At 48.6% G+C, this 14,662-nt stretch overlaps 2 protein-coding genes across 6 annotated transcripts in view; one reads left to right on the top strand and one right to left on the bottom strand.

Annotated features, from left to right (window-relative positions):
- Positions 1-14,662, bottom strand: part of LOC135245803 (SH3 and multiple ankyrin repeat domains protein 3-like) — a 176,311-nt gene that overhangs the window by 44,013 nt on the left and 117,636 nt on the right.
- On the top strand, positions 382-13,937 carry LOC135245804 (uncharacterized). 5 transcript variants are annotated; one of them, XM_064319090.1, is made up of 9 exons: positions 382-690; positions 996-1,135; positions 1,256-1,392; positions 1,683-1,773; positions 2,021-2,103; positions 2,291-2,335; positions 2,475-2,521; positions 3,809-3,895; positions 13,261-13,937. In XM_064319090.1, the coding sequence occupies exons 2-8, from the start codon at positions 998-1,000 to the stop codon at positions 3,880-3,882; spliced, it is 615 nt and encodes a 204-aa protein (XP_064175160.1). In that variant the 5' UTR covers positions 382-690; positions 996-997; the 3' UTR covers positions 3,883-3,895; positions 13,261-13,937. The 5 variants fall into 5 exon arrangements, with proteins under 5 accessions (XP_064175160.1, XP_064175161.1, XP_064175159.1 ...); XM_064319089.1 differs by having other exon boundaries at positions 384-690; positions 980-1,135; positions 2,291-2,353; XM_064319087.1 differs by having other exon boundaries at positions 387-690; positions 2,291-2,353.

The raw sequence follows: 14,662 nt of genomic DNA, 5'->3' as shown, positions 1-14,662 counted from the left end.
AGCCCAAGCCCCTTCCTTTCATTTTTTGTTTTTTTTTGTTTTAGTTTTTGCATGCAAGGAGGGGGGCAGGTTAACTGAACTAACTGGTCTAGGATTTGGGAGTAGAATAATTGAAATGAGACTGCTATGTCTAACAACATTTGATGTAATGTAATCTGTATACTCTTCTTAAATTCAAACAGTCAAGCAACTTCGTTTATTCATAAACGAAGTTGTTCATAGCAATGTGGAAGTGCTGTGGTCTATTCGAAATGTAATTCAATTAAGTGGCAACAAAAATGAACATATGCATGAAACGTTTTAAAATATATACAGCGTGTTGTAGTTACAGTCTATTAATTCTCCAGATTGTTTTCGCTGCAGGTGTCTCAAAACAAACTACGGAGCTCGTTACCATTTCACATTTCCTAAGAAATCGCTGGCCTCTCGTCTGCTAGTGCCAGTCCAGAAATTGGAATGTTTTCTTACCCTAGGTAGACAATTTTGTTTTTTAACGTTCGCTGAATATTTTTATAATAAATACTAATCGGACTATTGCCACTATATGCCACTTTCACATGCACATTGTGTTGGGATATAGGTTATTCTGCTAATAGGAACAGACGTAGCAGGAACCAGTTTCCAACGGTAGGAAAAGACGTAACCAATAGAAATCAAATTAAGGAAGTGCGAAAATATTTGCGATACCTGGTAAGTTTTGCTAGCAAGCCAATTTGCATGCATTTAGGGTGAAATGTGTCATTGCTTTTCCACTGGATTTTTTTTTTTTTTGTGTGTTTGTTGCAAGTAGTTTCACACACCCATATCTAGCTAGGTTTGACAAGTTCGTCATTTCACTTTTTCTTGTGACAGTGACCCTTTGTTGGAGCCTTTCTTGAATCGGAATATTTCTCGAACCCGAAAAGTACATTTTAAAGTGAAATCGAAAGAATCACGACTCGCATTCCCTAGTCTAGTTACGTTTATACGATATTCACAGTATCCTAGGTAATTAGCGATGGACGACATGTTCGACGACCCGGAGACGATGTTCCCGAAGAGGAAGCGCTTCTACCAAGACCCATGGATCGAGGCGTCGGTCCTGAACTACGGTCAGCCGGCAAAGGTTAAATATCGGATGGGCCTTGTTTTAAAGGTAACTAGCTAATGTGCCCGATCGCTTTTTCTCTGCACAGAGCCTGCTTTATCAGGGCTGGGTGGTGTGTAGCTAAATTTAGAGCCAAGCCTGCCTTCTTAAGTGCCTTCTTCCTTGCAGGTTGCAGGGCTGCAGGCTGCAGAGCTGCCAGAGTCACACCCGCTGATGGAGAATGGGGAGACATGGCTTCTTATCTCAGACAGAAAAGTCTTCATACCGGCGGTTCTGACCAAGCGAGCATGGGAGGTGATGCAAGAGTGAGTGGGAGTCGGTATCATTTACGTAGCGCGGGGGCAGAGGAGGCACTGCGAAGAGTAGCGCACAGAAAGCAGGTTCCAGTTCTAAGTCCAGGCGCTGCTGTTGGCCCCTTAACCCCTCCCGCAATGCGATGTGTGAGATAAGCCCGTTGGAGTAGAAAGTACTGATGTGGCTGTTAATGTACCATTACACTGATCATTTACCCACCATGGAGACAAAGCAGTCTGTCCAGCTGATGTTTTGAGGCAGTGTATTTTGGTCATCCGTTCAGACGTCTTTGTCTCAACAGAAAGGAGGAGCGGGATGTTGTCGCCGATCTGGATGCGTGCACCGTGTGCCTGCAGGTCTACAACCTTGAGTTCCTGTGCGAGGCTGAGTTGGTGAGTGTGCATAGCATGTGATACAGCGCAGGTAGTTTGTAGTTACGGGCACTACTCACCCACGTCAGCAGGGGCCCAGTCGGATGTTTTAGTATATCTAACAATGGTCCAATAAACTCGACTGGCAAATCCCTAAAGCGGTTTTATGTCCAGCCTGGGGAAATGCATTATGGTTCACTTTGCTGTGAAATTAGCGAGAAGTCCATTCGCGTCTTCATTGCTTTTTTTTTTTTTCTCTCTCCCTCAGGATAAAAGCAGGTTCATCTTCAATGTCGAAAAAATGGCCACTGTGGCTTTTGGGGAAAGGATTGACGATTCGGTCCCATGCTGGTAAGAGACACTGCTTTGTGGCTGGGGGGGGGGGGGATGGATATTTTGTTGGAGCACTTTGAGTATGCTGCCAGGTGCAAAGAAACTGCAGTGTCTAAGCTGGGTTTGGATCCCACAACCTACTGTTGTATCGTTATTGTTTCAGGCTGCTGTTAGATAAGAATACTGTGTTCCCCTTGTGTTACAGCACAAGTCTGCCCTCAGTCCAAGAGAAGGTCTACGAAACCTGGAGGTCTGGGACCCTGTATTGGTGTTGCATTTTATTCACATCTACACATGCCTGGCACTGTCAGAGCAACCACATTTGAAGTCAGTTTGCTCCATGTGGAATTTTCTCATATCTATCAATGTTGATGTGTCTGCCTTTGCAGGTCCCTACAGGGAGAGAATTCCTCCGCCACCACAGACACACAGCCAGGTAAGCACAGCAGCTTTTTTACCGAGCGAAAGGAAATTACTTGCAGCATTGTGTAAACAATGTACCGCGCGGATCGGAGTGCTTACGAGGTTAATGGCTCCCTGAGTCTGAGGCCTGGTGGGGGGGAGGCTGTCGCGTGGAGAAGTCTGCTCAACATGGCGAGAGGGACTACTCCACGGCAGTGCAGTGCCAATGGATATGGCCACCAGCTGGGTGCTAACGCTGTCAAACGCTCAGCACCCTGTGTGATCACAGACCTCAGTCATACATGACTGTGTGCGTGTGTGTGCGTGTGCGTGTATGCGTGTGTATGCGTGTGTATGCGTGCGCGTGCGTGTGTGTGTGTGTGTGTGTGTATGCGTGTGCGCACGCGCGTGCGTGTGTGGGTGTGTGTGCCTGTGCATGCATGTGTGCGTGTGTGCCTGTGCATGCATGTGTGCATGCGCTGATAGTTGTGACAGCTCAAGAGAACCAAATCAAAGCACCCTGCATAACTGTGCGAGGCAGAGCAGTAAATAAACAGACTGAGAGCATCTGACACTGTAGCACTGCTGGAATTAAACATTCCTCCATGCATGGCATTGACAAGGCACTCGTCAACCTTGAGTCACACTGAGAAGCCAACAAGCAGGTCCGTCTCAAGCAATACTAGCAGCAGCCGTTCAAATAGAGAACAGCCCATTTCCCTTCACATATCACAAACACGTATTAACTTCCGATGAGAAACTCAAAGGGATCTCCCTCCCCGGCCTGTGGACTATTTTCAGCCGTGTCCAAATCTCTCCGTGAGCCCTGCTATTAATATTAAACCCTGGATCTGCCCCGGGCCTCCACCGCCACTCTGCAGCATGAATAATGCATCTCAGACCAGGGCTCTGCTGCCGGACAGAAGCTCCCACCCATTCCTGTGGGGTCCACAGCACCATTCAACAAAACAGCAACTTCACTAAATGAACTCTCAACTTAAATAAGTAATAAATAAGTAATAAATAAGTTATTACTCAATTAAAAAGAGCAAAAGAAGAACCGGTGAATATACTTCAACAGATGAAGTCAAACGCTTTAATTAATTTCTCAGACCATTTGAGTAAACAGAACCTTATTTTATTTTATTTTACAATGCAGCCAGCAGTTGGGATAATCTAAACAAGCAGCTCTCCTCCTATAATATGGGGTCAGACTGTGGAATGTAATCCGCCTGAGAAAAATAGTAAAAATAATGCCGCCCCTTTTGTGAGCTACGTCAGCAGCTGAAGCCTTTTTCACCCTTTTTTCATCCTTTTTCAGTGACTGATTCAGAACCTGATTCAGGAGAGGGGACATCCGGAGAGCTTGGCGGAGCATGTGCCAAACTGAACTGACTGCACTCCCACGGTATGTTCTGTGTACTGCTCAAACATATCTGATGTGTGTGCGTTTAGCTTTGCTCAACCTGTAGCCAAATCATTCTTTAAAAAAAAAAAAAAGAAGAGAATCATATACTGGAATTCCTGATTGGCTGAAATATGCGTGCGTGTGTGCACGTTTGTGTTTGCATGAGTGTGTCTGCGTGTGTGTATGTGTGTGAGTGTGAGCATGTGTGTGTGCGTGCGCGTGTGTCTGTGTGTGTGTGCTTGCGTGTGTGTGACTGAGTGCCCTTGATGGGGAGATCTGCATTGATTCCCCTTTCCCCTGAAGGACTGCAGAGTGTGCAGAGAGGTGCAGCTGCATGCAGAACATGCGCTGTGCTGAGCAGCACTGCACACTGTTAGTATGAGGAAGGTGGATACAAGCACAGAGCTGCAGCATTAACAGGCATGTTTCCTCAGAGGAGGGGGGGAGGGAAGTTCTGGCAGTGGGTGGGTGTGAGCGCGCGCGTGTGTGCGGATTCGGTGGGGGGGATGTGTGCGGATTCGGTAGGGGTGTGTGTCTCAGTGTGGGGTGATCCTGAGCTCATCGGTATGAGGCGGGCGCAGTCTCATTTTTATGAATGACAGCAGCACAGGCAAGGACTGCGCCAACACTGACGCACAGGAATCCCTCCATCTCCTCTTCCTTTTCTCAACCAGTCAATCCCATTACTCCTCTCTCTCTCTCTCTCGGTCTTTCACAGTCTCTCACCCCCTCTCTCTCTCACCCTCTCTCTCTCTCTCTCTCTCTCATCCTCTATTTCTCTCTCTCTCACTCTGTCTCTCACAGTCTGTCTCTCACAGTCTCTCTCACCCCCTCTCACTCGGTCTCTCACCATCTCTCTCTCTCTCACCCTCTCTCTCTCATCCTCTCACTCAGTCTCTCACTGTCTCTCACCCCCTCTCTCTCTCTCTCTCACTCAGTCTCTCACCGTCTCTCTCTCTCTCTCACCCTCTCTCTCTCATCCTCTCACTCAGTCTCTCACTGTCTCTCACCCCCTCTCTCTCTCTCTCACTCGGTCTCTCACCGTCTCTCTCTCTCCATTGCTCTCTCTCTGTTTCTCACAGTTCTGTAGAGCATGAATGACAGAGACCAAAGGCAAAGCCTTTTTGGAATTCAGGTATCGTTCAGTGACGCACAGCGGCCTCATTATCATTCACAAAACAGGTGCGCGCACACACACACACACACACACACACACACACACACACACACACACACACAGACACACACACACACACACACACACACACACACACACACACACACACACACACACACACACACACACACACACACAGACACACACATTCACCGGCACAAGCGCTCGATGGCTCGCCAGTGGCAGTGGATCTGAGGTAAAGGGATATATATATGAGAGAGAGCTTCATGACTGACACATCAAACATGGGTGATTAGAAAAGGTTTAGAGCGGAGAGATGAATTTACACCCACTCAGCTCCGCCCACACACTCACACGCTCCGATTCCCCAAACGCGCGAGGCTTTCCGAGCCGAGACACTCCAAATGCTGGAGATTTTTCCGTTTAATGTCGGAAAACACTGGTTAGCATAGCTCTTACAACAGTGACACGCGGGGATCTAACTGCCTACAGACACGTCCATCGACCGCAATGCAAGACGACAGCCTAACGTGCCAATGCAGCCAATTCAAATACACTCCCGAGCGTGTGAAGTCTGGGTCTCATCACAAAGGCCACGGTCTGAGCATGCAGCAGCGCAGACTGAAGGGGGCGAACAGGGCCGCATGTTCACAAAGGCAGCAATGGGCACGGTTAGACCTCAGCCCCGCAGAACTGCAGGAGCACAAGCTGTCAGCCCATGTTTTAGTGCTGCTGCACGGCCAGTATTGGAACTCATATGAAAACCTGAGAGATCAAACATGCACACAAGCGAGCACACACTCTCACACACACGCGCGCGCGAGCACACACTCTCACACACACACGCACACACACACACACACACACACACACACACACACCACACACGCACGCACGCACACAGTGTTACACCTCAGATATCCATTATCGAATCTCATAGCTGTTGAACTTTCTTATCTGCTTAACTGTCAATTAGGATTAGTAAAATCCGTCTCTTCCCGCTTCCTTAGAGGACAAATTTTTAGATCTGAGATTCATGTGACCTCCACAGAAGAACATTACTAAAAATAACCCAATCTGTGGGGACAAATTAATATTCGCAACTATATACAATAGGGGTAAACCATTTAAAAACCAGAAACTGATTATATAGACAGCAGCTATTATACTAGCTATTCCAAGAAAACAGCTATTGAAAAAAACTAGGTAGCATATTGCCTGAATGACTGGCTTAATATAGGATAAACATAATGCCATTACATAACACCACATAATGACATTTTTTGTACATTACTTGAAAGTAACTGCCGAAAAAACAAATGATTGCAAAGAAAAGTTCTAAGGAAAAAGAAGCGAAATGGTGATGGAGACATTTTATTTTTTTCCGTTAAAAGCCCATTTTTGCGATAAGAAAACTTCCCTGCCCTCAGCTCCACAGAGTCAGTGCTTCCAAGAGAAATGTTTGTGTCAGGAGTGTTGTTCACGGCAAGGCTGTTTTTTGATGTAAATGCCCTCCCATAACAATAAGCAGTTTCAAAACCATTGCTACCTACTATTTGTCCAGAACATAAAAGGATAACAAGTCGTTTTCTTATTCCTAAAGAAAATGAAAGCCATAGATCAACACGACACGCGTCTAATAACAACAAGCGTCTACCTGCTATGCCACACAGCCCTGTGGAGTGTATATTTAGAGCAAGTCCCACGCAACTTTTAATTGTACTTCTAATGAAATATGAAACCAGCGGTAATTGAGTAGCATAGCTCCCAGAGGCCAGTACAGACTGAGTCTTAACACAGCTACATGTGTATGCCACATGACAGGACCATACTAATGCATGTTGTGCATCTAACGAGGAGAGAGGGTGGAATGACCCTTCATGAACCCAAAAATGGGCAGACCCGTGCGCTCTCCGTGAGTCGTTGATCTGAACCAATCATTGTGGTCGACTGTGAAGAAAAAAAAACAACAAAACATTTTGATTGGTTCAAACGAGTCGGCGTCTGGAGCTCCACACAGGGAAATCATCTTCAGAGGTGGCAATGCAGAACTAAGTTTACCTGTACTGGACCGCTACAAATGAGCTTTGGGGTGAGAATAAAATTACTTTGAGAGCGACATCTTCAAGACGCTTAGCGGAGAGTAATTAAGTTAGAAACACATTTACACACGGGCCGCCTGTCATAATGGACTGGCGGGAGAGCCGAGGCGTGCGTTCTCTGGTGATGAAACTGCAGAGGTCGGCAGAGGTCACAGCGGGAGATGAAGGGTAAAAACAGACCCCGTTAGGTGTGGGGAGATATCCGTCTCAGCGAATACTCGCAACGAATTAACGGCGATGTCAGACGCATACCAGGCCGCGCAGGAGGCCTCTCAATGCGAGCAGAGCTAGCCCTGGCAGGCCGCGCAGGAGGCCTCTCAATGTGAGCAGGGCTAGCCCTGGCAGGCCGCGGCAGCGGTGAGAGACTCCACAGTGACCGCGCGTATGAACCGAGAGGCTAGCGAAAACCAGGGAGGGGGAACGAGAAGCACGACCGTAATTACGCTCAGCTGTGCGAAAGGAGCTCGCTGTAATTAACAGCTTCAGAGGGGAAATCTTCACCCCCCCCCCCCCCGATCTGCAGCAGTCTTTTCTTGTACGTAAATAGAAAAACAAACAATCGTGTGACTCAATCATCCCGTGGTGCGATATAATACAAATTGCTGGCTCTTCACATCTGCGGGACATGTGGCTAAAGGGGGGAGGGGGGGTTGGTTATGTATTTATATCAGATAGTGTGTTTTCCATTGGCCATCACTGTGTGTGTTTATTAGCGTGCTACACAGAGGCTGAGAGCACAAACACAGTCTGGCATAAAAAGCTAGCGCTGAAGCTATCACAGGCACTCTCTCTGGAGAGCTTGACCAGCTACATGGTGAGATAACTCACCTTGCTTGGATCACACTCGCAAAATAAAATGTTTTCCCAAGGTGGGATCTGAACCCAGGTCTCTCACTCGCCCAGAACCTCTGAAGGCAAACGCGTTGCCGGTCAGCGAAAGGCCAAACCTAGGGCAACATTGTCATTTTGAGCCTGAGGGTTATGTCGCCAGAGACAGTTGTCACGGTGACCTGCTACTAGAACCGCGCTTTAGGGAAACTCGCGGTGCTACGCTAGCGCGCTAGCCGAGCCGCGCCCGGTACACGAGCAGCTTGGCTTCGCTGTGATCCTCGCGGCGGGCTGGAAGCCAGGCAGATCAAACACGCTGTCCCTGCCCTGCACACGGGCCGTCGCAGATGGGCCAGTCTGTTTCCATCCGCTCTGTTGCCATGATCTTTTTTTTTTTTAACGGCCGCCACAGTTTTTCCCGAAGCGGCTTTTGCAGCGACCACAAAGCGCAGGAGCCCGTTAGAGTGGATCAGCACACACTGCGTCACCCATACGCGTGTCCGTAATCATTCATAACGTGTAGAAAACCACGCGTGGTTTTAATGGCTGTCCCGACTTGCAGTACAGCTGAGGGTTTTCTAGCGCTATTGACTGCGGATCCCTTTGGCACCACACAAGGCTGTGAGAACTTAACGCTAAGTCCTCCCCCCAATGCGCTTCAGTCACCGACACCACTTCAGTCAATTTTAGCAAATTTAGTTGCCAAGAAGCCATTGGCATATGAAGGCTCAGACACTGTCATCAGTGAAAACGCCTTTAGAACAGCTTGTCCAGCAATTTACAGAGGACCGGTTTTGTAAATAACCCGACCCCTTGGTGAAGGTCATACCCAGCTCCAGGAGATTGCGGAGTTTGGAGTGTGAAGGTGCGCGCTGTGCGCCGAAAACCGTTTCCAAAACACGGACGGAGGTGGCACACTGCGAGCTCTCTCCACGCCGCGGAGAAACCGGGCCAGGCGCCCTCCCCGACAGCAGGGGGCGCCACCTTGCACTCCTCCACACTTTAACAGCTTTCCCCACTGTTAGCGATGCGCAGTCAGAGAGCATGCCGTTAACCTTCATGTTTCCTCCCAGCACCCCGGGTTCCTGTGGAGAGCCGGGGGCTCTCTCCCACAGCCTTGTTAATTAAAGCGCGGCACCCGAAAATAGCTTCGGCAGTTTACTCTCCCGGCAGCGCCAGGGAGGGCTAGAGAGGAAGCGGAGCGTCGAGACATCGGGCTAAAGATGGCCCGGCACTGACATTCATGACCATACACAGGTCACATACTCTCTGTATTCGCTCTCAAAAGTGTGCGTCTAACCCCAAGACCGCACAGCCAGAGTTAGTGTGAACCACACCCATTTACACTGAGCCCATTGCGTGTCCCCCTTGCCCCATTTTGACTCAGTTAGTCAGTTCATCAATGCAAGCACTGCCATCAAGGTTAACAGTTAACCTGACAAACACCAAACGCACCGAAACTAGAGTGCGAGACTTCCTTCCTTCCTTCCTCAAACCGAAAAGAAAGTGCGGTCAACAGCAGCTCGCTTCATAATTTAACACGATGGGGGAACAAGGCCTAATTTCCCCACCAAAGTGTTTTTGTGTTCTGTCCTGCTGCCAGCGCTTGTGGTGAAGCACGGAGCGGTGTAGTCTTCAGTAGGCTGCTGTTCCCGGGGCCATATGGTGCCACTCCGGGCTCTCTGCTTGCTTATTGTTTGGCGATGCTCATCAGGAGCGCTGTTGCCAGGGGTCCCCCGGCGATGGCAATAAAAGACCCAGCCGCTTGCCAGCCCGGCTCGTGGGGGGGCGGGGCGGGGGGGTGAGAGAGTGAAATGTATAACCTCACCGTGGCATCTTGACGCTAAATAGTGGAGTTTACACAAATCATATTACCCTTGATATCGGTTCCGCTCGCCGTGATTCAGTTAGTGCCGCACGGCTGAACGCCCTGCGTGTTTCACGGGCCTGTCCTCCAAACCCTCTTCCCAAACCTCGCTGGGCTGCCCAGGCCTCCGCCTCACAAAATGGCGCACAACAGGCGTGAGGGGGTGTCATATGGGTATGAGTACATATGGGTCCAATAGGGACTGTATGTAATCTGTAAGAGTTTATTTAACACTGAACGATTTACTGTGTGCCATATAAGGTGCAAGGCGTGCTGGTGTGTGTAAGATATAGGCTTTTCATGTCTTATTTTGATTCTTGTTTTGAAGCTAATTAAATCATAGCCGGATTAGTTTTATGAGTCTGGAACAAGTGAATCACAACTACGTTTAACCTTTTGAATTTCGTATTTGCGCACCATAGGTAATCAAAGGGAAGGACATGATTATGATTTCAATGGAGATGATTAAGGCATCTGCACATCAAGAGCTCCTGAAAGGGTAACTAGCATCCTAATAGCTCATTAATTTGGCTAACGATCTCGTTCCAAGACACGAGAGCATCCGCGGTCTCACCCAGACATTCACAAACCCGTGATGATGCCATTCTCCAGCCGTTTTAGGATGAGCGTAATCTCTCGTCATCTTGCTCGAGTCAAACTAATAATCTAAGAGGGCGAGATGAACTGGCGCTGGCTGTCTTCGTCTAAACACCACCTGTGGTTAAAGATTGTCAAGCGGTGCCAAGACAGTCAAACCGTGTCAGGCTTACACGGAAGCTATCGAGCGCTACACCGTGGGGAAAAACAAGAAAGAAAACTGGGAACAACACAGCGGGACACACTCATCTCCATGCTAATGCGAGGATTCCCACGGCAGGGATTAGACATTCCGCTCTCTTTGTTTCCTGCCATTCAGACTCCGAAAGTAGGCCGGGGAGTTTGAAGCATCGCGATTGGCTGAATCTTTTTTGGTCTGCGGGGGACCAGGAGGAGAAGCACAATGGTGGCTTGCAAGCGGCGGCCAACGGTTTTATTACAAAAACTCCCCGAGTGAATTCTGCATTCAAGCACATGAATAAAGTTCACCAGAGACTGAAAGGCGGTTATTTCCCGGCTTTGAATACCGATTTCCCGCAACAGTCGACTTTACCTTCCCACCAACAAATAATTAAACTGGAAAAAAAACTGGTCCTGACCTCTCATTTGAATAATGACCAAAAACAACTGCAACCTCAAAGAACACCAGCGACCACCACAGCCCTGAAGCTGTGTTAATTTTGCGGCAATACTTCTATTGGTCTTTTTCAGAATCTAATCTGCATATTATAGCGCTGACCTTTACCTCTGATATTTGATTATGATAAAAAGGAGAAAGAAAAAGGCATTGCTCACAGTAAAGAACGGATCTGGGCTGAGGCTTGGATTGCGTAAGATGCTGTACGTCCCCATGTAATCAAGCAGCACAGTTAGGCTTGAAGCGAGAGAGCCAGAGGAATAGAGCTTCATCTGCATGTCTGCTGCCTGAGCTCCCACAGTCTGGTACTGGGGTCTGGGCACATGGCCACACAGCAACTACACACATAGGCACATGCCAACCACACACACAGGCGCATGCCAACCACACATGGCACAGCCAACCACACACTAGGCTGTAAGCCAACTACGCAACCACACATGGGCACACACCAACCACACACATGGGCACACGCCAACTACACACATGGGCACATGCCAACCACACACATGGGCACACGCCAAACCACACACCCAGTTTTTGTGACAAAGCTACGGGAGCAATTCTCCCATTCTAGTTCCAGGCAGTGAAATGAGCCAGGCCTTTCCCCATCTACAACCTCAAACGCCAATACCTGGTATCTGTCATTATAATATCACCAAGACTCCGGCACTGGTGCCGCTGTCTCTCCTCGTGGGACGATGAGCAAGACAATCAGACTTTGAAACGCTCTGGCCTGATGACAAACGGCTACGATCGCTAAACGGCCCCTCTCTCACAAGCCCAGACATGCCGAGGCAAAGGCTCAGGTGTGAGAGACCGGCTCGTAGGGCTCGGCGGCCGCCCCCCCGCCGGTAGCGCCGATCCCAGCTCCGAGCGCAAGGCGCTATGATCCTGATTGCCTTCGCTGTGTGTCAAGGCCTCTCGCTAAGAATTCTGTCAATCGCTGCAGTTGTCAGGGTGACCCTGCCTCCTCCTCTCTATCAAGTCATCATGTCTGGGCTGGGGGGCATAGAGAAGCGCGGAGAGGAAAATGGATTAGATACCATCCCCGCCCCCCCTCGCAACCTGCAGCCTGTTTCTCTCCGCTCAGCAAAAATTGAAAACTGAAGTGAGACTCGTCTCTCACTCACGCAGCGACAATTCAGGGTAAAAATCCCATAATGACCGGGAGTGCATCTCTGGACAGGCGCTTTGAAATGGCGGCGGTGTTAGCGGGGTGTGGCAGACGCTGTCTGACAGTCACGCGTGCCTTCATACAACCCACGCACCTCGCCTGATGGAACAGACAGCAGTTCGTCTCGCTTCATACTGCTGCTTATACTCCTACTGGCAACAGAGTTTACAATGGGGAAAAAGTGTACATCCCATAAGAATTATGTAAACCTGCAATACACGTGATATTATAAATGGCTACGTTGATATGCTTGTGACTGGAAAAGACGGACAAATTGCAGTTGATCTTTGAGTTCTCGTCTTACTGCCTGTAGAACCTGTACTGCTGATAAAATGACACTCTTTAAATAACTGCTTTTGCGAGAACAAAGGAGAGGACTTCAGCCGAACTTTAATTATTCACTTCAAACAGGTTTTAGTTGAGAAGCAAGCTGACTGTGGGCCTTGCATTAGACCCAGTTAGCAAAGCTTGTGATTAAAAGTGGACCGTCTGAAGAGACTTCCACTGGCACATAATGAGTACTGACAATTAAACAGTCCAGGCAGGCCATTTTCAGTATCAGTTGGCGGTTATTAAAAACTGTAATGTAATAATTTCTGAAAGGCCGATTGAGTGTGAGCTTTAACAGGTGTGTGTGTGTGCGCGTGTGTGTGTTTGGGTGTCTGTGCTTGCATGTGAATGTGTTTGAGTGTGTGTGTGTGTATGTAAGCATATATCTGTGATTGAGTCTGAGCCTGTGTAAATATGGGTCATGAGCGGTAAGAGTACATGGGACAGACAGTGTAGCAGGTGGTATGGGCAGTGGGGTGCTGGGGAGGCGGCGGGGTGGGGGAGCGGGGGGGGTGGGGAGGCGGCGGGGCGGGGGAGCAGGGGCCCTGGGGCAATCAAAGAGAGCGCGTCCCGTAAAGGACCCCCGCGCCCCACCCCACCCCACTCAGAGTTCTTCTGGAGTCAGAAGAGCAGAGCAGGAAAGGAATCTGAGCATGTTTAACACTGGTGGCTGACTTTCACATTCACAGCGTAAGAGAAGGGGATATGCACAGCCGATGCACATCCTTCAGCTGGGAGCAGGACCAGTAAAAATACCGGACGCCCACTACTCCACTCCTGAGGAAGGCCCCTGCAGACTGAAGTGTTCTCTCGTCTGCATGAGCTTAAGTTCTGTGCTTTATTTCACATCCTTGTTTTCTGTTGGTTTAACACACTCCTCAGGGGCTCCGCCCAATCTAAACAGATTCATGGAATCTGTCTGTGTTCAGAGATTGCGGTTGCATGCTTAAGTTGAATTTTTCATAGAATCTGTCTGTGTTCAGAGATTGTGGCTGCATGCTTAAGTTGAATTTTTCATAGAATCTGTCTGTGTTCAGAGATTGTGGCTACATGCTTAAGTTGAATTTTTCATAGAATCTGTCTGTGTTCAGAGATTGTGGCTGCATGCTTAAGTTGAATTTTTCATAGAATCTGTCTGTGTTCAGAGATTGTGGCTGCATGCTTAAGTTGAATTTTTCATAGAATCTGTCTGTGTTCAGAGATTGTGGCTGCATGCTTAAGTTGAATTTTTCATAGAATCTGTCTGTGTTCAGAGATTGTGGCTACATGCTTAAGTTGAATTTTTCATAGAATCTGTCTGTGTTCAGAGATTGTGGTTGCATGCTTAAGTTGAATTTTTCATTAAAAAAAAACTCTTTCTAAAAAGGATTCCGATTTTTTTATTTATTTTAAACGACAGCGTTTTCCATTTTATGTGATAAAAGTCCATCAAAACACACAGATAAATCGGCTCAATGCATCTCAACGTCCTGTTGCTTGGTAACAGACAGAACCATTCCCCAGACGTGCAATAAGCAAATAAATAAATGAAAATTCACAATGGCTCAGGGTTTCATTCAGTGCACTTGCACTGCGAGTCTTTCCGTTTTATTGTGGAGCACCGTCAAGCCCTGCGTCATCATGCCGAGCGCTTCCGTGTGCTTTCATTTAGCCCTGTTTCTCACCTGCAGGGAATATTTTTATAGCCAAGAGCACAACGCTCCTGTGTCATCCTTATGCACTCACACCACCACAAGCAAGCCCGCAGGAGTGAGAGAGGAGGAGAGGCACATTCCTCACTGAAAACAACCAGTAACCTTTCGGTCCCCAGAGGGAAGCTAGGGGGCGCTAGTGCAGCTGGAACACTGAATGACTTAAGTCCACCTGACCATTGCTTTGGACCTGTGGTGAATGCAGCAGCTCTTGCCTGAACTAGCAGTGCCCCGGCTAAAGGGCTCAGCCTACCCTTATGGCGAGGACCTTTGCCAACAGAGCCACTTGGGTACCCACCTACTGTGGTGCAGCCTACGATGCCCTGCTCTTACACAGCCCAAAGCTGGAGCCGCACTCTGGGAGACCAGGTGTCCACTGGGCGAGAGAGCGGAAGCTGAG

This window comes from Anguilla rostrata, chromosome 19 (genome assembly GCF_018555375.3).
Source record: "Anguilla rostrata isolate EN2019 chromosome 19, ASM1855537v3, whole genome shotgun sequence".
NCBI classification, from domain to species: domain Eukaryota; kingdom Metazoa; phylum Chordata; class Actinopteri; order Anguilliformes; family Anguillidae; genus Anguilla; species Anguilla rostrata.
The sequence above is the reverse complement of the archived record's forward strand: the minus strand, read 5'-3'. Positions and strand labels throughout refer to the sequence as shown.